The 25804-nt window shown below is 31.4% G+C and overlaps 2 protein-coding genes across 2 annotated transcripts in view; one reads left to right on the top strand and one right to left on the bottom strand.

The window, feature by feature from the left end:
• LOC113363882 (tudor domain-containing protein 5-like) overlaps positions 1-25804 on the bottom strand; it is a gene marked incomplete at its 3' end in the record, with an annotated part of 206868 nt that overhangs the window by 128930 nt on the left and 52134 nt on the right.
• Positions 6527-7771, top strand: LOC113391051 (gastrula zinc finger protein XlCGF8.2DB-like). The gene is made up of 2 exons (XM_026627027.1): positions 6527-7414; positions 7628-7771. Exons 1-2 carry the CDS (start codon positions 6527-6529, stop codon positions 7769-7771), a joined length of 1032 nt encoding a protein of 343 aa, XP_026482812.1.

Genomic DNA, 25804 nt, shown 5'->3' with positions numbered 1-25804 from the left:
CCCACACAGCACCATGGTTGACATAGGGTCAACCTATGGTCGTCACAATGGGGCTGTAGGGTTAACCTATGGTCAACCCACTGGTACCATATATGAACATAGGTGAACCCATGGCGACACATATGTCAGAGCCCTGGTTTGACCCATGGTCAACCCGCCGGGTTCAATACGGGTATGCTATGGGGCTGGAATGGTATCGCGATGGGTCAAAATGGCGGTATATAGTGCAACAATTGTTGCATACTTTCCGTGCGTATTTGTATTAAATATAAATAATCCATATAGTTATAAAAATCAAATGAAGCTAAAACTGCAACTCCATAAGTAATATATTTATTAAAAATAATTTCATTTACATTACTAGAAAATAACTAAATTAAACTAACTTAACTAAATTTTTGGTGATTATTATCCTAAAACTATTATTTTATTTCTATGTATAGTATTATTATTATTTATATAATTTAAACTAATTATTCGCGTGGGTTCACCACCTTCTAAAGCACTGAAAATAACAAAATTTGAATTATAGTTTTACAGGTTTATTTTATCAAATAAAAAATGTTAGTTGACATTTTCGAAATATGTGAAATATATTTCAACTTACGGAAAATTGCAAATAAATCTGTCATGGGCATGACGGTATATGTATATTTAGCAGTATATGTAATTGATTTGTCCACTTTTATCCATTGGGTAACATCATATTTAGCGATATCTCTGCTATTCTCACATCTGTCAATAGCTGCTCCACATCTAGCAGTTCTGCCTCTGTCCGAACAGGAAATTTATTATAAACTGCCAGTGTATAATCAGGCAAATCATCCTTCATATCACACTGGCATCACTGCTTATTAAGCCTATTCATTAAACCTGGTGCCGTAATGAATCAGCCTTTTTATTAATATTGAATGTAAAATCTGAACAATATACAACCTTATACTGAGGTTACCACAATATTCTATCAAATGTCCTTCGAAATGCATAGACACCTCACAAGCTCTAGGCATGGCTACAGGCCTTACATGTTTTCCCATAAAAAGTTTTTTACCTCAAAGTATCTTTCATAACTTTGCTGCAATGGTTTCTCTGACTTCCGTATGTATTTTTTCAAGACCTGCATGTAATTCTCAAATTTAAAGGCACTAAATGAATCAAGTGTACCAAAACTTCTGGTGTCATTAGCTAAGTGTAAAATGTTATGTATATTATGACTTACATAATGATCTCCATATAAAACCTTAAATCTTTCAACAAAATGATGAAGTAGTTGCTGAGCATAATCTAAAAGATCATTTAATAACGTGTTGCTACATAAAATTTAATAGCAATATGTAAAGTAAAAAAATTTTTATAAAAGTCATTTGAAATATGACATGAGATTTCAAAACTACTGGACCACTATACAATAATAATTGTCTAAATTCTGTAGCTTTCCATGGTCTCACATATTTCAATGATCGAGGCTCCTAGCAAAGTCCTTGGATATATAAATCTTTAAGCTGCATAAAAAATTGGAAAAGTCATTAGTTTTAGCACATGGCAAACGAATTGGAAGCTCACCTTCAGTCCACAAAAGCATCAATCTCTTAACTGCTCCTAAACAAATCAAATTCATATAGTCAAGTGGTACATTAGTAACTAAACCAATGTACGGTATTTCAAGCAATCTCGTATAGCCATTGTAGTAGTCTTCATCTTCTAAGCTTCGAAAGTGTTCAGCTGTTCTTGCAGGTGATTGCATTTTTGGAAAGCAAATTCTGCAATTAATATTTGGACCACGAACAAGACATTTCGAGCAACTGAAGCAGCCTGTGTGTCCCTTTGTCTGCAATATAAATGATTTGGCAGGAGTATCACAAACAAAATATTTGATGCGTACCTTATATTGTTTCCCATTGTGATCAAAACCCTCAGTGCTGATGAATGAATATATTCACCTGGACTTACAACTTTTGATACAGCAGTTCTTTTTGTTTCAGAAGTGTTCTACTATCTGCTGGTAAATCACTGAAACAATCATGAAGTTTTAGCCCTTAAGTAGTGCGAATACAGCATTATGAGGTATCTGACAATTCACAACCCAGTCTGCTAAAAATTGTCTTGCACCAAAAACTTCAGTTATATCTTCATTGGAATTATCCTCGCTATATGAAAGAGAAATATATTCATTTGTTTCAACATCACCCTGTAACTCTGCCTGGCAAGAAGACGGTCTTTCAAAGTCATCTCCAATAGTAGCATTAGTCGCAGTTTCAATATTATCTATTGTAAAAGCACTAGTACTAGGCAATCCTTTACGCATTCAGAGTTCTGCAAAACACTTTCCGAACGTAATTTCTGCACTTCCCAAAAAGTCTTCTATAAAAATGTCTATCTGATACAGTCGCAATGTGTTTGCGAATTTTTTTATCAGACATATTTATTTATAGAATTTTTTTTGACAAATTACAGAGTCAAACAACAAACAAATTACGAATATATTATATTCTAATATTGTTTAGAATTTTAGTAGCATAAGTATACGTATATAGTACTCAGGTTATACTTGTTCATCGTGTTTACCTATGACAGTCATGAGAACAGACAAAGAAATGCAAATGAAGCGGACGCCGAACAACATAAGTGCCGCCATCTGTGCGCTAGTTGCGCAAACGCCGCGCACGCGTATGCGCATGCGCGGTATATTTGAATACATTTTTCATTTGCTCATAACAACTCGGTGAGTAACGGGTAAGAGCAGGTCGACCATTGTTTGACCCGGCGGGTAACGTATGGGTCTAAACCCACTGCGTCATAAATTGGCCCATAATGGGCTTATAATAACCCGGTAGGCTGTAAATCGTACCAAACAGGTCGACCATTGTTTGACCCGTGCTGTATGGGTAAGGATGAATCTTTTGTAACCATGTGTGTAAAATACTATTGTTAAAAATAAATGCTTTTTAAAATTCAATTTCTTTTGTTTTAATTTTGAATTCAAACGGTCTATAATATTGGTGCATTTCTATAGTATTTTTTGTACGCACCCGTTCTACGATCGACGCGTGCGCACCAAGGGAGAGCAGCTCAAACTAACCCCGGCAAGTTGACAGTTAACGCGGCAACGAAATATGCCCCGAAAGAGCGATCTACATAGGGTGCATTCGACTTGGACGCTTACGCGCTGTGAGCGCTCACGCTTATAAGCACGAATTTTTAGCGTTCGACTTGGCCGATAAGCGCTCAGAATCGATAACTAAATTCCGTTCGTTTTGGAAACTGTGAGCGTCAATAAAGCCGGCCACAGACGTAACTGTATAACTGCGCAACCTGCGACTTGAACATGTATTCTGTAGCGTCTGTGGGTGTTGGTTTTTGCGCAACTTGACAGACTGGTGCAAGCGAGTTGGCATGAGCACTTTTTGATTATTTTAATTGCGCAATCGTTCAAGTCGGCAAGTTCATTCGTTGGCCGCGTGTGGCAGCACATGTCCATATTTTTATTTTACATTGTAGCGAATTTATAATACAAGTTTATGAAGTTATCGACAATTAAAAGTTATGAAATTAGCCTATGAACACTTTGAATTCTCTTCTGATGCTGTAAATATATAAATTAATAAAAAGATATATTTTTAGGTTATGTTTTGACATTTATTATTTGACATTTGTGATATGCTTGCGCAAGTACTTGAACATAAACTTGAACCGTCTGTGGGCGCTGTGAAAATACGCCTGGTTGCGCATTCATTCAGTTGCACATGCATACAGTTACGTCTGTGGCCGGCTTAAGCATCAAAATGGCGGTAACGGTAATTGTGTAAATTTTATTACTTTCTGGATCATTCAACGGGATTATAAACAATTTAACAATTAATAAATAAATAAAATTTGGTTAGCTTATGCTTAATTCATATTAATATTAAAATTAAAATTTAAAATTATTTAAAATTAATTGAATTTAAATTAATTAATATTAATATTAATATTAAAAAATAATTGTAATGCACAGCTCGCCATTTTTGCGTACTCACTGAAATAAGAATGAATGAAATTAGGATTAGATTATGCATTCGTTTTGATAAACGGCCATGACACTTTCAAGTGCCTCACCTCCGTGGCGTGAGCACGTTTGAGCGCAAAATATGTGCTACGATGATGCTACGAGCGTACTTATGTGACACTCACAGCGCCAAGTCGAACGATGAAAGCGCGCTCACGGCGCGCTCACAGCGCGTAAGCGTCCAAGTCGAATGCACCCATGGCCGGTAATCTCCGAACAAAACTCTGTAGCTCGATTTTAGTTTGAGCTGCTCTCCCTTGGAGCGCTCCTGCAGCGATTTGGCACTCATCTGGTAAGAATTTCAACGCGGGCAATCAAACAATTTCGAGAACGTTCGGTTGCGTTTATAAGTGATTAGGATTAGTTTGCAAGCAAAATGTCGATGTGTTACGTTCCAGGGTGCACTAGTGCTAATTTGCTAATACCAAAAAAATGCAAAATTGCATGTATTTCCAGCGAGAAATGACAAAGTACGTAATGAGAATAAAATAACCAAACATTAATCACAAATAAATATTGTTTTGGATGTTGTAGATGTTTGCTATTTGGCTGGTCAAAACTAGTGTTTTCTACTAGAACCTATGTAGTATGTAAAATGATTAATAATATTTACGGGCCTTCAACAATAAGTAAGTATTTTTATCAATATGCATACTTCAAAATACTTGCATCTATTACTACTAGTCTGATATAAGTTTTTATTATAGAATAATAACTGAGACATTTAACAATGCTAGGAATTTTAAGGTTATAGTTATTGAAAGATAAAATTGCCGTCAGACTAACCAACTCACTGATAGGTAAGTTTTTAAGAATTATTCTTGTACTATTAACAAAGGTTTATAATAAATGATTCAACATTGATTTTTGTCAGCAGTTTTTCTCTTGGAAGTAGTTATGAAACGGGTTTACTAAACACAAGTATTGATATGAGACGAATAAACAGGGAAAAACATTAATAAAGAAATTACAAGCCAGTCTGAAACATGCTGAAATATTTGCTGATCTCCCACTGCCACTGGCATTGAATAATAGTATTCATAATGATATATTAAGTCGGCTAAGAGAAGATACTGAATTATTAAATGGAAAGAAATTCATGCTTAATGATAAAATTCTAGCTAAGGGGTAATTTAGGTTTGGCTATGTTCCACGAAAAGTTTGTGAGTAGTGATAGTTGCATTTTGATATTACACAGAAATATTATTATCTGCGTTGTTTAATGATCGTAAAGATAATCACATTGTACAGATTGACAGGAACTGTCAAATGGAAGAAAGTATATATTTGCTAATCTCTTTTTTATTTAGAGGAATAAAACACCATTAATGTGCACCCCTTATTTCTGATAGAGATGTTATTCTTAAATGTGTTATTGAAGATGCCATAAAAAAACTATTAAGTACTTGTACATTACTATTAATAATTTCCTTTTTTTATGTTAATGATGATAATGACATTTTGTTCAACATTCAAATGAACATCAACACTAGTCGTAGAAAATATTAACAGAAACAAAACAGTAACTTAATTGTTAATTAGCATTATTCGAAAAAAATATAAATTGAGTTGCTTGAGAAGATTATCGTATGCATTAATTTTGCAAATGATTTTTAAATATATTTATTTTTTACTTTTTATATGAATATAATTATTTTTCTCTTTTTAGTTTCTAGAAATTTTGTTGCTTTTGCGAATAATGAAAGAGATCCGATAGCTTCTCAAATTTTTGCGAATAATGAAAGAGATCCGATAGTTTCTCAAATTTTTTGATTTATTTATTATTGAGATCGAATTATGAGATGTGTTTAAATTATTTATCTTAATCTAATTGTAATTATAAGTAATCTTTGCTCTAGAAATATACCTATATATATATATATATATTATATATATATATATATATATATACATTTTTATTTCTTTTGTGTTTAGCTTATAAGGATGAATCTTTTGTAACCATGTGTGTAAAATACTATTGTTAAAAATAAATGCTTTTTAAAATTCAATTTCTTTTTTTGTAATTTTGAATTCAAACGGTCTATAATCTTGGTGCATTTCTATAGTATTTTTTGTACGCACCCGTTCTACGATCGACGCGTGCGCACCAAGGGAGAGCAGCTCGAACTAACCCCGGCAAGTTGACAGTTAACGTGGCAACGAAATATGCCCCGAGAGAGCGATCTATATACTCTTCTTTTATCTATGAATGCACCCATAGATAAACAAGTATTCGAGCGATCTATCTTCTTTTATCTATGTATCAAAGACAACATATTCCTTATCTATGATCAAAGATTTGATTTGGTGCATGTCTCATCTTTTTACAAACATGCTCTATGCTTCAAATGTCAAATATCAAATGTAAATCATATATCATATTGAAAAATATCATTGTTTATATTAGATTATTATTTATTCACTACTGTTTTTGTAAATATTTACTGAGTTGAGTATAGGCAGTGTATAAAATATATAAAGATGTCGAAAGAAACGTTTATGTCTATGAATGATCAGGCAATTAAAAGTCAACCACCAGAATATTCACCAGAAAAAATTAAACTCGAATATGAGGTTGAATTTGATGATCCTGATGCTATTGTTAAATCTGAATCGTGTTCTAAGGATGCGTGTTTGGATAGTGTCATGAATTCCGAGATGACGATTGAAGAAGTCAAACAGGAGGCACCCACTTATGAATGTGACATTTGTAATCAATCATTTGTAGAATCACATCATTTAAAAGAACATATGGTCAATCACATGCCTAGTCATAGCAAAGAACTCCATTTTAATTGCAAAATATGCAATAAGACATTCACACAATCAGGACATCTGAATAACCACATGCTGATACACAATGGGGTACGCCCCCACGAATGCAATATTTGCAATAAAACATTCACACAATTGAGTAATCTGAAAACTCACATGGTCATTCATAGTGGAGTACGTTCCCATGAATGCAATATATGCAATAAGACATTTGCACTATTAGGTAATCTAAAAACTCACATGCTTATTCATAGTGGTGTTCGCCCCCATGAATGCACTGTATGCAATAAGACTTTCACAGAATTAGGACATCTGAAACGTCACATGCTGATACATAATGGGGTACGGCCCCATGAATGCAATATATGCAAGAAAACCTTCTCACAATTAAGTCATCTGAAAACTCACATGGTTATTCACAAGGATGAGCGTCCCTATGAATGCAATATGTGCAATAAAACATTCACACTATTAGGTAGTCTGAAAGTTCACATGCTTATTCACAGTAGTGTTCGCCCCCATGAATGCAGTATATGCAATAAGGCATTTGCGGAATCTGGTAGTCTGAAACGTCATATGCTGATGCACAATGAGGTACGATCTCATGAATGCAGTATTTGTAATAAGAGATTCAAACATTCAAGTAATCTAAAAAATCACATGGTCATTCATAGTGGTGTGCGTCCCCATGAATGCAACATATGCAATAAAACATTTGCTTTATTAGGTAGACTGAAAACTCACATGCTCATTCACAGTGGTGTTCGCCCCCATGAATGCAGTATATGCAATAAAACATTCACACAGCGAAGTAGCCTGAAAACACACATGATAATTCACAACAGAGAGCATCCTTATAAATGTGAAATATGCAATAATGAATTTACTCAATCAAACGATTTGAAGAAACACATGGTACTTCATAGCCAGAAGCATGATGAAAATCAATGAAAAATTTAAATCTTTGAAAACATGTTGTAAAATATTCTTAAATAGAATAGAAATAAATTTAATAGCTTAAACAGCAAAAGAATGTATAAATATTATGACATATACAGCAAACCTTACATAATATTCATTATCAAAGCAATATTGTAATTTTTTTATATTATAATTTTCATAAATTAATTTATAATAAAGTTAATTAGCAGGCACAGGTTCCTTTTAATAACATATAATGATATTTACCAACTAGTTAAAAATTATTATGTTTTTTACACTATATACATCCATATATCCATATGGGTGATGTTAAATGTAGAACTGCTTTAAATAAAATGATGAGTCTGAGAACCCACACTTAACTCTTTAATTATACTGTGAAATTCAATTCAGCCACGTAAAACCATCAGCAAACAAATATTGAAATTTGTTCAATAAAATAGTATATTAGAAATATACACTATATGCAATAGTATACTATTGATTAAATAAGTTTATATCCAATAGCTCAATTTATTTTAATGCCATGGGTTATCCAATATTTTCATTCCAACCTGTAAATGTAGATGTATAAAAAATAATTTTTGGTGTATTCACGACTAAAACGTCGATTTTCCAAATATGTCACACAAAAATTCATCGTCTGCCTTTGTGATTTATAGCATAAGATATACGCATTGGAATTTACAGTTTTTTAAACAGTACAACGAATTAAGAAAGAATTAATATATAGTATCCGCGGTAAAGGTACAATATCACCTTGGATTTTTTCACACAAAATAATTGCTTCAACAATGTTGCCTATAATTTCTATAATCTCGTACTATATATTAATAGTTTTCTGTAATAATAATATTTAAATTAGTTTTTAATAATAATTCAATATACATTATCACTTAACTTCATTTTTAAGTGAATTGATTGGTTTAAATCCTGTTCATATGTGCACTATTCTATCTACTATCAATGAAATTAGTACAGCAAATGGAGAGGAAAAGGGAACTTATTTACTGTGCTTCAATTTATGTGATATTTTGGAATCTCTTGAACCAAGTTAAATCTAGACGAAATACGATTAATTGTAATTTTGATAGAAATGGCACTCATAAAACTATTTGCTTTAAATGTAAAAAACAGACCCTTAACAGTACTCATTTGAAAGCTTATTTTGAGCACTATAAAACCCCATGGAATCTGTAAAATGTAACACCTCACCGCTAAACGGCTCCAAATACAACAATTAAACTTCGAACGTAATAAAAAAACGACTTTGCACTTCATATCTATCTTAACATTGTTCCACCGATTTATTGAAACCTTAAATTATATAATTTTGTTCATTATGTGATTTTCATTAAAATTTTAATATTTGAAGATTGTATTTGTGAAAAACGATAAAAAACGCCAAAAAGAAACAAATTTTCAGTATTTGCTTTTTTTGAAAAACATGAAACATTTTTCTCTTATAATTAGATCTTTCATAGTTATTTTGAAAAAAAAAATCACCACTATGTCAGAGAAGCTATGTCATCCGAGAAGCAGCAAAGAAGTCTAAATTATATTCACTTTCTGAGAGCAAAATGAACATGATACCAAAATTTAATACAAATTGGAGCACAGCTGCTTTTCGGCAATAAAAGTGTAGACATTACATTTTTCTTATTCATAATCTTGAATATATTATATTTTAATATTGTCCTAGTTCCTAAGTGAATGAAAATATTTGGCAAATGACAGTCTTCATTTGTTTTTAATGTCAAACAATGCCTCAAGTACTTTCAATGTTAGTCAACGATAAGCGGTTTTTTTGCATAATTTTTTTATTTATTTCTACAATCTGACTATATTTCTATAGTTCAAAAAATCCTAGATAATTCCCTTAAGAAATTTCAGAAAGATTTATCAAAATCCGAATACTCGTTTAGGAGAATTATCCTTTTATACAACATTACAGCCCACCCATAAAATATTTGGAAAATTTCTTTGTACTTCGAGCGCTGTTTTTAGATGAGGGAACAGAAGGAAGTCGCTTAGGGTCAATTCTGGTGAGTAAGGCGGATGATCAAGCAGTTTAATCAGTATTTTTTTAATTTTTTCCAGTGCTGTTTCCTGTTTGAAACAGAATTTTCTTTTCATGCAAATGTGGCCGGTTTCCGTAATATGCGCGTAAAAACATATGTTGCCCAAATTATTTCAAAGAGTGGACCTTGGAAATTTTTGCACCGCAAGTGTAAGAATTCGTACATGCTTACTTTTCAAACATGACTGATGCTAAGAAGATCAGAAATTTGTACAATGATGAGCTTACCTATCATTTACGATAGGTCTTTAAGAAGAGAATTAAAAAAAAACTATCGACACCCACGATTACTCAACCTCGACTGGAATGAATTACTTACAATTTTTACCGAGTTTTTTATAGACGTCACTTCGGTACTAACTGCGCTCATTTCAAATTCCGATATTAGCTATCTTTAAACTAATGGTGCATGGCATAGTGCCTTAAGGCAAATTGCTGGAACTTCCCGTACCGTAACGAAATGTTCGAGGAATATTAAATGGTTTTAAATAGATTATTAAAAATACTGTAACATTGTGGAAGATTTATAAGAATTGTATAAACTGAATTGCAAAGTTGAAATTATTTGTTTAAAGTATATTAGAACTTTAGTCATAAATAAAATTAAAATCTGAATTATTAAAACAAGCAGAAAGTTTTTCAAATCATTAAAATCGGACGCTTAGTTTTCTCAAAAACTGCCATTTTTTGCACATTTAGCACAGTATCTTCGAAATGGTTGGACACGCCTTTGCCAAAAACTAATTATTACTTCTCCCCATCATTACGAACTTACGTTTTTAGATCATTCAAATCAGATGCTCCGTTGTCTCAAAATCTCGATTTCTATTTTTGGCAAACTTTGCGCAAAATCTCTGAAACGGCTACACCTGTCTTTGCCGAAAACTAATCGGCACATATCCCTATCAATAGGAATCGAATTCTTTTTAAACCATTCAAATCGGTTGATCCGTGCGCCCGAAAACGTGGACAAAAATTTGTATCCATACATACATACACACAATGTCAAAATGTTCAGAAACCTTCAGAGCATAGTGAAATGTAAAAATTTTCAATTTTGATTTTTGGACGATTACAATAACTGACTCTTCTTCTAACTGAGTTTTTGGCAAAGGCAGGTCCAGCCATTTCAAAGATACAGAGCTAAATGTACAAAAAATGGCAGTTTTTAATAGAACTAATCATTCGATTAAAAAAAATCTACTTGTGTTGACAAAACAAATGTTTTTGTGAATTTTTTTTTTTTTAATTTCAAAATATTTTTTTTGTATATCGAAAATTATTCCGATTTTAATTTTAACTGTAGCTCAAGTTTTAAGTATGCAAGTTCTTACATACTTTAAATAAATAATTTTAACTTTGCAATTCAATTTATATAGTTCTTATAAATATTAGACAATGTAACATTATTTATAATAATCTTTTTATTATATTTAATTTTTTAATTACTATTTAATATTCCTCGAACATTTCGTTACGATACGGGAAGTTCCAGCAATTTGCCTTAAGGCACTATGCCATACACACCACTAGTTAGATTAATTATTGGTCTCTACCTTGAAAAGGATTTGAGACTCCAAAAATTCAAATTTTCTAAATTCAAGAGTTAACGCACATATATTTGAGTGTCAAATATATTACAGTAAGGAAGTACTATGCGGCGCGAGTTAAAGAACATTTAACATTAATTTAGTTGAAAACGAAGTTGGTCTTATGCAGTCTTATCAGAAAAACCATTCGCTCATGCTTGAGTCTGAATCGCTTGATTGGTACAGGGGGTACAGGTATATAATTTCGAAAAATCTTGCTGTGATCAGTCGAGCCGTTTCTTTGTAAATAAGTAAAACTAATTAAAAATCGGAATATTCTGGGTTAAGCAGGCTTGTGAATCTTATAAGCTTTAACTATATTATATATAGCAGTTAATTCGTAGAATTAAAAAAATATTTTTGATAACTTTTTACTTATACGTTTTGAAACTTGATATGTGTCATTATTCAGAAAATCATACTAGAAAGCACAAATCGAAATCACAAAACTAAAAAAAGTTCTATAAAATTTTAGTTAATATTAAACACAAAAACATAACTACAACATAAAATTATAAAAATTATAACATCCGTAACTTTTTGTAATATATAAAATTAATCAAAGGTATGAAAAATTTATGTTTGTTTTTAACAGTTCCTGAAGAAACACCTTCCATATTCCCCAGAATTTAGCAATATTTAAAACATGAAAAAAATAAAATAAATTATTTGAAAAACTCAAGACAAATTGCTAAAACTTCCCATGCCAGAAATCATTTTTTTTAAAACTCTGACAAAAATAGATTTGAGAATTTGAGAAATAGATTTTATATTTGCAGGAAATTTAATTAAATTATTATGTAACATAAAAGACCCCTACACGCTTTTTTACTCAACTTAGATACGAAGCAAAAATGCAATCGCGTCGTATTAGTGTGCGATGTACAGCCTTTACGTTCTTGCCCGGGAAATAGATAATTCTGTGTGCCTTCCAGGTTACGTACCTGCTACGCTACGTAACATTCATGGGTTTATTACGTTTTGTGGTTTACTGGGCGTTATACCAAGTAAATCGTCTGATTTTAACTTTAACAAACGTCAAAAAAACTACTCATTTTCTCAAACTTTAATGAATTTTAAGACCATGATATATATTGCCAAAAAAAGTTCCATACAAGAAAACGGCTTGGTAGATTTTCACCTAAAACTGATCAGTATCATTCCCAACTAATATCTTTCGAACAATTTTTGATTTTTTGAAATCGATTTAATATGAGCTTAAATGTCGACTAAAAGTTTAACACATTTTCCAAATTATAAAAAAACGGCTCGGTAGATCGTCGCACAAAACTGACAAACGATAGTCCTGCATTATTGCAATCTCATGAGATACATCAAATGGAGTTTAAGTTTCTGAAATCGGTTTAGGCGTTTTTGAGCAAACGTCGATTTACGGCAAAAAATCTGATCACACACAAAACATACACATACTTTTTCGAAATTTGGTCTCATTCGATTCAGAATGGCTTGAAACGTCGAGAAAACTTAAAATTCTTCTCCTTCTGGAAGCTAAAAATAGCGCACTTTATAACTTTTCTATTACAACATTTGGTTCTTTTATCTATGATTTTATTGGCCATACTTGATCATTTTTGTTATGCTAGTTATGCTTGTTAACTTCCCGTAGGGTAAGTTATTGTAATGGGCCGAAAATCGGAATTGAAAATTTTCACATTTCTCGACGTTTTGAAGGTTTCTGAACATTTTGGCATACCTCAGAAAAAATGGATGTGTGTGTGTGTGTGTATGTATGGATACAAATTTCCAGTCACGTTTTCGGGCGCACGGATCAACCGATTTGAATGGTTCGAAAAACATTCGATTCCTATCGATAGGGAAAAGAGTTGATTAGTTTTTGGCAAAGGCAGGTCCAGCCGTTTCGGGAATACGGAGCAAAGAGTGCAGAAAATAGAAATCGACTTTTTGAGAGAACGGAGTATCCGATTTGAATGATCTAAAAAAACATTCAATTAGTAATGATTGGGAAAAGTGTTTATTAGTTTTTGGCAAAGGCAGGCCCAGCCATTTCAAAGATACAAAGCTAAATATGTAAAAAATGGCAGTTTTTGAGAGAACTAAGCGTCCGATTTGAATGATTCCAAGAACTTTCTGCTTGTCTTAACAAAATAATTGATTTTGGAATAAAAAATTTTTGTTTCAATTTTTTTTTAATTTTTTTGTATATCGAAAATAATTCAGATTTTATTTTTAATTCTGACTATAGTTCTAATATACTTTAAACAAATAATTTCAACTTTGCAATTCAGTTTATATAATTCTTATAAATATTAGACAATGTTACAATATTTATAATAATCTATTTGAAAACATTCAGTATTCCTCGAACATTTCGTTACGGTACGGAAAGTTCCAGCAATTTGCCTTAAGGCACGATGCCACCCATAGATAAGTAAACATACCACCCCACTAGTTTATCTATGGACTTGACTATCAGCATGCTAGCCAGCAAACCAAAAAAGCAACGAAACAAGCCTCGTGTGATTTGGACTTTGAATGTGCGCTATTTTTGTGAATGGATTCATTCATTTGAATCAATAGGGAAGCAATATTTTGTCATGTGGTTTGTTATATTTGAAAATCTAGCTAAAACAAATCTCGCCCAGAGCAAGCAAGCCTCTTCTTTTATCTATGAAGCAAGCTTTCTCGCATCGTGCCATTTTAACAGCTAGAAACTACTATCTTGTTTATCTATGGCTAGAAAAAACTATCATCAAATATAACGCGACAAAATCAAACTAAGGACAAGTAATAATCATTCTAGAATTAATAATAAAATTGTTAACAGTTGAAACATAGAGAACCATATTGAATTTGAAAAACGCGCCACTTATCAAAAATCCAAGATTCGATTTGCAAATGTCTCATCTATCTAAAAGCATACCCTTTGCTTGATATGTCAAATATGAAATGTTAATTTAGTTAAAATTGTTGATTAAACTAAATTATTATTTAGCCCACGATTGTTTTTGTAAATCTTTTCTGAGTTGAGTAAAGGCAGTGAAAATATATTAAAAATGTCGGAAGAAACAATTATGTCTATGAATGTTCAGGCAATTAAAATCGAACCACCAGAATATTCACCAGAAGACATTAAACTCGAACATGATAATGAATTTGATGATCTTGATGCTATTGTTAAATTTGAATCGCTTTCTGAAGAGGATGATACATGTTTAGAAAGATTCATGAATTCAGATGTGACAATTAAAGAAGAAGTCAAACAGGAGTCAATCGAGGTACCCACTTATGAATTTGACATTTGTAATGAAGCATTTGTAGAATCACATCATTTAAAAGAACATATGGTCGATCACGTGCCTAGTCATAGCAAAGAACTCTCTTTCAATTGCAATATCTGTCATAAAACTTTTAAACTATCAAGAGGGTTGAAATCACATATGATTACCCATTCTGTAGTACATTCCTTTGAATGCAATGTTTGCAAGAAAACATTCACACAATTAGATAATCTGAAAAGTCATATGATCATTCACAGAAATGAACGCCCCTATCAGTGCAGTATATGTAATAAGACATTCACACAATCAGGAAATCTGAAACGTCACATGCTGATACACAGTGGTGAGCGTCCCCATGTATGCAGTATATGCAATAAGACATTCGTACAGTCAGAACATCTGAAATATCATATGATGATACACAACAGGGTACGTCCCCACGAATGCAATATATGCAAAAAGACATTTACACTATTAGGTAGTCTGAAAAGTCACATGGGGATGCACAATAAGGTACGCCCTACTGCATGCAGTATTTGTAATAAAAGATTCAAACATTCAAGTAGTCTAAAATATCACATGGTCATTCATAGTGGTGTGCGTCCCCATAAATGCAGTATATGCGATAAGACATTTGCAATTTTAAGTAATCTGAAAAATCACATGCTCACTCACAGTGGTGTCCGTCCCCATGAATGCAATATATGCAATAAAGCATTCAGACAGCGAGGTAGCTTGAAAACACACATGATGATTCACAATAGAGAGCATTCTTAAAAATGTGAAATATGCAATAATGAATTTACTCAATCGAACGATTTAAAGGAACACATGGCACTTCATAATCAAAAGTATGATGAAAATCAATGAAAAATAAGTGTTGATGTTGAAATGATTATAAATTTTTGAATACATGTTATAAAATATATTCTCTCATGTAAAAGAATGTATAAATACTATGAAATATACAGCAAACATGACATAATATGCATTTATTGATAATCAAAGCAATAGTTACATATTGTTTTATATTTTTTTGTTATATTATTTTTTATATTATGATTTGTACAACTAACTGAGATTTAATAAAGTAGATTAGCAACCACTGATTTTGAAATTGATCTCAGGTTGATATCAAGCAGTATTGACATCAGATATTTAAGATAATAGATTTCAAGTATATATTTTCAATATATATATTGAGAACAAAAAATTCTCAATATATATATATATATATATATATATATATATATATATCTACATATATATAAAAATAAATCGGGTTTTCCTTCCTGACGATTTAACTTCAGAACGCACGAACCGATTTCGACAATTTTGCATTCGTTGGAAAGGTCTCGGGATCCGCAAGGTTTATAGCTAAGAAAATTAGTGGTGCATGGCATCGTGCCTCAATGCAAATTGCTGGAACTTCACGCACCGTAATCAAAAATTCGAGTAATTGTTTTAAATAATTTCAAATAGATTATCTACATAGATGATTCAAATAGATGATCTAAAAATTTGAGTAATGACATTAGTGAGAATTATCAGAATTATGCTTGCCGCAAAGAATAATGATGTACATGCACTGAATTTCACCATTCAATCAAAAATCGCTGGCGATTTGGTGTCATATCAATGATTCTCACTGGTCTTCCGTTTGACTTCAAACGATTGCAATTTCCAGTTTGCCTTGCGTTCGCAATAATAAGTCGCAAGGCCAATCGCTTAGTGTTTGCGGGATAAATTTCGAATAGATTATTTAGAAAATCATTGTTTTTCACATGGACAGTTATACGTTGCCTGTTCACGAGTTGGAAAACCATCCGCTTTGTTTGTGTTAACGTCAGACCAAAAAAAAAAATTGTGGTTTACTAAAGAGCACTTCAATGAAACGGATAATTTGCGGATTCACTTTCATTTACTTAGAGAAGTTCAACTAAAAAACACTTCATTTTTGTAACCGAAATAAATTCATTACTGTTGTGTAATAAAATCAAATTTTTCCTTTTCAAATATAAAACAAACAAAAAATTTCTTCATCTTTCTCACGAAACCATCTGGTGGCGAAACGGAGTTCGTCGAGCTTGCTAGTATATATATATATATATATATATATATATATATATATATATAACTGTGAAGCTTCGAACAAAGAATCAAAAAAGTAATAAAAAACAAAAAAGTTATTTAAAAAAACCATTTACTTATTTACTGTCGACGTTTTGGAACTAGGTACGTTCCATTTTCAGGACATCTGTCAACAAACATGATCTTGATGAGATTTATGCAATAAAATATGTTAAAGAAAAACAAAGTTTCTTTAAATAATGTCATTTTTGGGTTTGTTATGTGAGTCAAAATGTATTGTTTCCTCGAAGCAGAAGATGATGGATTTTTTATATAAAATGAATAAAATTGTGAAAAAAGTAATGTACGAAAATATGACAATATAATCAAAGTGAAAATGATAAAAATAAATGAGTGGATTATATAACAAAATATTAAAAATGGTAAATTAGAAAGTTTTAAGAAAAGGTTCCTAAAAAAAAGGAATTAATTACCTGTATGATTGATCATACTACTATTGATTTTATCAAAAACGTGTATTTATAAATTTCTTTTCAAACGAAGAAACAAATTTTGTAATTCAAAATTTCTTTGAATAATGTCTTTTTTAATTTTTTATGTGACTAAAAATGTTTCCTCGGTATTTAGAGACAATATTATTCCAATTAGTTATTTCCTCGATGTTTGGAGGCAATAGTTCTTTTACCAATAGTCGTCTCATACAGGCAATTATAATTATGTTTTTTCAGTAACCTTTTCATAAAACTTTCTAAAACCTGCTAATTATTTAACATTTTTAATATCTTCTATATATATAAAAATAAGTCGGGTTTTCCTTCCTGACGAAATAACTCCAGAACGCACGAACCGATTTCGACAATTTTGCATTCGTTGCAAAGGTCTCGGGCTCCGCAAGGTTTATAGCTAAGAAAATTAGTTGTGCATGGCATCGTGTCTTAATGCAAGCTACTGGAACTTCACGCACCGTAATTAAAAATTCGAGTAATAAAAATAATCAATAACTGTTTTAAATAATTTCAAATAGATTATCTTCTATATACATAAAAATAAGTCGGGTTTTCCTTCCTGACGAAATAACTCCAGAACGCACAAACCGATTTCGACAATTTTGCATTCGTTGGAAAGGTCTCGCAAAGCTCAGCAAGGTTTATAGCTAAGAAAATTAGTGGTGCATGACATCGTGTCCTAATGCAAATTGCTGGAACTTCATGCACCGTAATTAAAAATTCGAGTAATAAAAATAATCAACAATTGTTTTAAATAATTTCAAATAGATTATCTACATATATCTACATATATATATATATATATATATATATATATATATATAAAAATAAGTTGGGTTTTCCTTCCTGGCGATATAAATCCAGAACGCAAGAACCGATTTCGACAATTTTGCATTCGTTGGAAAAGTCTCGAGCTCCGCAAGGTTTATAGCTAAGAAAATAAGTGTGCATGGCATCGTGCCTTAATGCGAGATTGCAATTTCCAGTTCGCCTTACGTTCGCAATGACAACTAACAAGCCGCAAGGCCAATCGCTTAGTGTTTGCGGGATAAATTTCAAACAGATTATTTAGAAAATCATTATCTATCACATGGGCAGTTATACGTTGCCTGTTCACGAGTTGGAAAACCATCCGCTTTGTTTGTGTTAACGTCAGGCCAAAAAACAAAAATGTGGTTTACCAAAGACCACTTCCATGAAACGGATAATTTGCCGATTTACTTTTATTCACTTAGAGAAGTTCAACTAAAAAACACTTCATTTTTGTAATCGAAATAAATTTATTACTGTTGTATAATAAAATCACATTTTTCCTTTTCAAATATAAAACAAACAAAAAATTTCTTCATCTTTCTCACGAAACCATCTGGTGGCGAAACGGAGTTCGTCGGGTTTGCTAGTTTTGTTATATAATCCACTTATTTATTTTATTATTTTTATTTTGATTATATTGTCATATTTTTGTACATCATTTTTTCCACAATTTTATTCATTTTCAAAAATACATAATATAAGATGCAAATAATATAACATGCGTCTGACAGTCTGCGCATGCGTCTGACGCGCACGGCGAATCGTGTTCTCAACGCACTTTGCGAATAGATTCGCCGTACGAATTTGTGCAAAGTGATTGCGCTCAAAAATATTCAATTTGCGGTCGTTTTGCCTTACTATACTAAGTCACAATACAAAAAAAAAATACTTATTCAAAAAATTATTTAGAAGTTTCATTGTGTCAAAAATTCATATGGTTGGCATTTTGTACGGAATGTTTACTCAATGGAGCGCTTTGGGTCTGAACTTTTTTCAAGACAATTAAAAGACGCATACAATGTTTTTTTTATCATTTAAATCAAATAGTTTATGAGTGTCATTTCCACCAAAATTAAAAATAATCGTTTTCCATCTAGAATTAACTTGGTTTGAGAGATCTTGATGGATTCTAGAAAATACTATAACATTAGTACAAACGATTTTCAAAAAACTCATGATTTCATAAAAAAATCCATTAAAAAAAAACAATTTCTCATTATAATATCTCTGAAAAAATACGTATAAAAGTATATATATGAAAATTCAAGGTATTTTTCAGACTAATTATTGCTTTTCATTATTTTTTGTTACACAAATATTGATAGAGTTCTAATTGTTTAAAGAGTGCGCGGCTGTCCAACCGGAGTGTCTTTCGAGCCCTTTAACCCTTCGCCGTTTCAAAATAAGAGAAGTTACGGTAAAATTTATGATAAAGAAAGTTGTAGCTCATTTAATCACCTTTAAAATAGTATATTACAAGTTATGATAAAATCAGAATTAAAGGAGTTATAATCCAATTAATGCGGGGGGTGGTGACGAAATGCAAATTGTTTTCGCTTCTGAACTTTAGATTAAGATTAGCTGGGCATACGCTTTTTTCCTCTCCATTGACTGCAATAAATTTGTTGATAGTAGGTTGAATAGAGCACATGTGAACAAAATTTGACAAATTAATTCACTTCAAATATGAACTTAAGTAATAATGTATATTGAATTATTAGTGTGAAAAATGCAATTTAGATATTAAAATACCAAAAAGCCAGTTAAAATATGGTACGAAATTATAAAAATTGTAGGCAACATTATTGAAGCAATTATTTTGGGTAGAAAAATCCAAGGTGATATTGTACCTTGGCCGCATGCTGTATATTAATTCTTTCTGAATTTCTTATACTTTTTGAAAGATTTCAATTTTCAACACGTGTATCTATGCTATGACAATAAATACATGGTGATAAATTTGGAAAAACAATGTTTTAGCCGTAAATAAACAAAAAATCATTCAGTTAAACATCCACATCTACAGGTATATCTAAAAATATTGTATAACCCTTAAATTCAATAAAAATAAATTGAGCTATTGGAAATAAATTTGTTCTATAAATCGCAGTGTATAATTTTTAATATATAATTTTATTGAACATATTTTAATATTTGTTAAAGGGATAATTAAAGTGTTAACTGTGGGAATTGATAATAATCATTTTATTTGAAACAGAACTACATTTAACATCACTCATATATTGGTGTAAATAGTAACTCGAAAAATAATAATGATTATTTTTAACTGAACGGTATAAATATTAGTATAGGAAATCAAAAAAAAAGAGTGCGCGTAAGGATCACACGCGATTGAAGTAAAACTTTTAATATTGTATGAGTAGGCAATTAAGATAAAAAGAAAAAAAACATCATATTTGAATTTTAAAAATCATTTATTAATAATCACATAACATCAATAACACAGTTTAAAACAACAGCGATAGATTAATTGCTATCATAGTTCATATATGATATAATAGGTTTGTGATAACGGAAATGAGAGACATAAATTTTGCTTTGTAAACTATGTACATTTCTGGAGAAAACTGCATCAATAGTCGTGCCATATCTTGTGGTTGATTCAAATGGAGAATTATTCATTGTTAAATTAAATTTATTATTTAAAAAATCAATTAATGGTTGAGATTCTTCTGAACGAAAATTGACATTGAAATCTCCAACAAGAGTTAATGGTATCTCGTTGTGATTAGTGTTTAAAAGTTTTGCACCCTCATTAGAAAAATGAAGTAACTGCTGATGAAGAAATTTAATAATATTTGATATGTTTTTATTGGGAGAAATTTAAAGGACGACTATAATTAATGTTTGATTCTGAGTGTTCACACAGCGGACAACTGCAATATCACCTACTTGTGTAATTTCATTAGGAATATCCAGTAATATTGTTGGCGCAAGAAACTGCATAGGAGTCGCATTATGAAGAGTATCTGAACATGAATGATAGACAGCTACACTAGGGCTAACAATACCGGGATTCCGTAATCCCGAATACCGGGATCCCGGACAATTTTTGTCCGGTATTCAATACCGGTATTGATGCAAATAATACCGAAATTACGGTATTACCAGTATTCTATCAAAAATTCAACTTACGCAAAACATATATCAAGTTTTAGTTTCCAAACTATGTATTGTGTATTGCCGACTCAGCTCGACTCAGCTGAGGCAAGATAAGGCGGTGTCGGCAAGATAAAGCGATTGTTTATATATTATGTGTGACAGCCAGCTAATAAAAGGGTTCATTTACAAAAGTTATTATGCGTTCACGTGCCTTGTTCCTATATAGAATTTGCTATCAATGATTTTTAAACATAATATACAATCGATGAGATATAATTCTTTATTTATTATATATAAATCATTTTACATAAGTAAGAACGGCAGTTGTTTAAATTGCGTGTCGCTGACAACATATTGAGAAATTGCGAAGTGTATTGTTAGTTAGTTAGTTAGTTAGTTCATATTAATAACTAATATAGTAGAAACACACCACGTAATGAATCATATTCTCAATTGTATTGCATTCAATATAAGAATAGTTTACATTGTAATAATCTTTTATCGATGAATTGCACACATCGCAGTAATTCCCGAGAAATCCGAACGGGTAATAACTTGACTTGCACTCCACATATGAAAAAATTCTATTGATCATATTCAAAATCAACGGAATTCCCTTAAACTAAATAAAATGTTATATAAAGCCGAAATGTAACTTTAAGTAGGCAGTTGTGTAAATTTCGTGTAGATAACATCTCAAAGTTGCGGGAAAATAAATGTTTATATGAAGAATAGTGTGTTTAATATTGTGTGAATATTGTGTGAATATTATGTGAATATTGCGTTCAATTTGAACTTATGATATTTATAAGTGAGTATATAAACCAAAGTTAATTAAGTTAATGTGTAATTACAAAATATTAAAATAAATACTTCACCCGTGTGTGTGTTAAAAAAACTCCAAGTCTAGAACAAAAAATAAAAGATGAAATTACTTTTTTTGAAAAACAGGAATAAAAAGAACGAATCTACAAAATATGTATAATTTCTTAATTACAATTGTACCAACAAGTGTAGAATCGGAAAGAGATTTTTCGGCGGCTGGTTATATTTATAATAAAATTCGGTCCTTGCTTGATGATCAAACAATTGATTGTTTATGTTTCTTAGGAGCATATTTTATTAGGCAAAACGTTAGCCATGAATTATAATTTATTCTTTTCTTAAATATATTGTTAAATAATAAATTCTTATTATAAATGTAGAATGTAAAATGTAACATAGAAAAATATATATTTTTTACTGACACGTTTTTTGTTTCTATCTATTTCTACTCCTTATGTAATAAATAAATAATACGTACTCATTTCAAGACAATATTTGTTAGATTTCATATATTATTTGTTAATATGTCAATATAACTGAAGTAAGTAAAAATATAACTATTTAATTTTTCATCGACAATACCGGTATTAAAACCGGGATCCCGGAATTTCATTTTTCAAATATCGAATACCGGTATTCAGATTTTTGTACGTTATTGGAAGCCCTAAGCTACACCACCTGCTCTTGAGTTTGATCGTTTGTATTGAGTAACGCAGTAATAGTTCTGAATATCAATTCGTTCTTCATTATTAATACAAGTTTCCGAAAATAACAAAAACGTACAACGTTGTAGCACTTTATCTTGCAGATCAGGCAAATGAGCTCGTAAACTTTGGCAGTTAAAGGAAAACAATGAAATGTCGTTCAAACTTATTATCTCACTCAATTTTTCTTCTTGTGTTATTAATCTACGAGTTGAAAGTCTTTGGAAATCAGTTTGTAAGTCCATTAATCCTGCTGGCCGTTTTCTTCCATGATAAAATTTTTTGTCGTTGTTTTAGAAATGATGAACAATCCATTAATGCTGGTAACTCGTGATAATGCAACATATAGAAGCTGCTGATTATGTGTTTTATTGTATTCATATACAATTTCATCAAAAGTACCACCTTGTGATTTGTGTATTGTGAGTGCACAAGCAGACACTAAAGGAAAATGATTTCTTTTGGCAAATATGATTTTATTTCTATTCATTGGAATAGATGAAGATCTCCTGAGAATCGGCACATCAATCCTACTGATATTAAGAGTTTGAATATGATGTGCAGCTTTCTTCCTAATTAAAAATTAAAATGAAATTATGTAAAATTTATTCACCGATTTTTGTGAAACTGCTGACGAATGTATGATTGTTGATCTGTCGCATGGCAACCTACATAAATATCCGTGGCAGTAGATATTATTTTGTCTTCAACGAGATTCAATATAAATTTATTATATTCCATGACACATTTATTCTCTAAGAAAAGCCTTATTCCATGAGGACATAATACAGCAACCTCTTCTTTTGTAAAAAAAACGTGATTCAATTAATGCAAGTTCATATAGGGTTTGTTTAGCGTTCGACTTACGCATGACATGACGGGAGTGGATACTCGCGACATCAACGCTTACAGCGTCGTAGTGTCCAACTTCACGTTGGCGTTTTCGTTGCATTTGTACGGATTTACACCCGTGTAGCCTAAAGAAATTTTTACACCCATATCGCGCCTAAAGAAGTTTTACTTCAAAAATATGTTAAAATAGTGTAATCTTAACTTGCTTACATTGCACTTACATTGCACAAAAATTATGTTCTTGAAAGACAAGTTGATTAGTTTTTGGAAAAAAATGGTCCAGCCATTTATTGTTTAATAGACCATCAGAAGACAAAGTTTCTATAAGCCTATGTAATAAATTATATTTGGCGTTCAGAGGTCTCCTCCATTGAAGAGATTCTCTGCTAGAATTAATCTGTAGCTGTCTGTATATAATTTAATATTGCAGGTCCTTCGACCATTTCTTCTTGAGTCTTCTTGTTTGAACCATTTTGTAGATAATTTGTATTTCAGCGTTTGAATGATCATCAATTTTGTTGTGGTAAGAACAGCTCCGCGTCTTTATAATTTCATTTACAGTTTTAATTTGCAGGTCCCTGTAGATGGTCTCATTAGTTACGTACTAAGGCGCATCTACCATTGCCCTTAATATTTTGTTCTGGGTACGCTGTATAATTTTTATGTTTGATGCACTTGCACATCCCCATAATTCTATTCCGTAGCTCCATATTGGTACTAGTATGGTTTTGTATAATAAAGTCTTGTTTGCGTATGACATTTTCGATTTTCTGCCAATTAGCCAGTACAGTTGTTTGAATTTTTTCATAGTTTGTTTGCTTTTTTGTTTGATATAGAGACCCCATGTGAGATTACGGTCTAGATGTAGTCCTAAATAATTAATGCTGGTACTAGGAGGAATTTCGATATTATTTATATATACGGCCTCACAGTTTTGAGTTCTCGTTGTAAACGTGATATGTGCCATTCTTCAAGTGCGAATAGATGTTCTTGTAAGTTTAGAGATGCGATTACTGGATCTTGATGTATTGCCATGATCATTGTATCATCCGCGAATGTACCCGTGATTGTGTTGTTATGTGTTGGTAAGTCGTGTGTATATATTGTGTATAAAACTGGTCCTAATACACTACCCTGTGATACTCCCGATTTTATTGGGTAAAAATCTGATACTGCATCTCTTACTCTTGTCCTGAAGTATCTACCAGTCAAGAATGACTTCAGTATTTTATTGGTTTACTATCATTTTTTAATTTTGGCTATCAACCCATCATGCCACACTCTATCGAATGCTTGTTTTACGTCGATGAATACCGCAGAGCAATACTCACTCTCTTCAAAAGCTTTATGAATGATTGAAGTTATCCTATGATCCTGTTGTATAGTGGAGTAAGATTGTCTAAAACCAATTGATGATCTGGTATCGCGGTAAGATTTTCTTGGATTCTTACTAGTAATATTTTTTCCAATAGTTGGTTGAAGATTAATTGGTCTGTATGAAGTAGCTATATGACTAGGTTTACCTTGTTTTTGTAACATTATTACTTCAGAGTTCTTTAGGTCCTTTGGCCGATATCCCAAACATCGCACTCCATTGAATATAGGGCTGCAATTTGTCAAAAAAAGTGATGCAGTATGTTAGGTGAGATTTTAAAGGAGTTGTTGTTCCATTTTCAGCTTTTCCAGTATAACATAACGGTTAATTTGGATGCCTTATGTTATCAGCTGGATAAGCGCTGTACTGTAACGCAACTGTAAGGCAAATTGCTGGAACTTCCAGTATCGTACGAAATGATCGAAAAATATTAAATGTTTTCAAATAGATATATATATCAATAGATATATTTCAATGATGTCTATAAACAATGTTACAATATTTAAAAAAAAATTTGTTTCTAATTTTTTTTCCAAAAAAATTTTTTTTTCAAATTTTTTTTTCCAAGAATTTTTTTTGTATATCGAAAATGATTCAGATTTTAATTTTATTTCTTTTCTAATATACTTTAAACAAATAATTTTAACTTTGCAATTCAGTTTATATAATTCTTATAAATATTATAATATTTAGTGTAATCCACAATCAACGTTTGAAATTTATGTGGTTTATTTTAATAATATTATTATATTTATATTGTCTAGGGTTCGACTATTATTGTATACTCTTCTTTTATCTATGGACATTCGACTATCGACTTGAAC

This window comes from Ctenocephalides felis, unplaced genomic scaffold (assembly GCF_003426905.1).
Source record: "Ctenocephalides felis isolate EL2017-DRISC unplaced genomic scaffold, ASM342690v1 CF-g0.4_SCAFFOLD_00845, whole genome shotgun sequence".
Classification (NCBI taxonomy): Eukaryota; Metazoa; Arthropoda; class Insecta; order Siphonaptera; family Pulicidae; genus Ctenocephalides; species Ctenocephalides felis.
Note: the sequence above shows the minus strand (reverse complement) of the source record. Positions and strands in the feature narration are given on the sequence as shown.

Coding starts and splice junctions, on each gene's coding strand:
- LOC113391051 (XM_026627027.1), top strand. CDS start 6,527: ATGTCGAAAGAAACGTTTATGTCTATGAATGATCAGGCAATTAAAAGT. Junction 7,415..7,627: donor ATATGCTGATGCACAATGAG/GTACGATCTCAT, acceptor ACATTCACACAG/CGAAGTAGCCTGAAAACACA.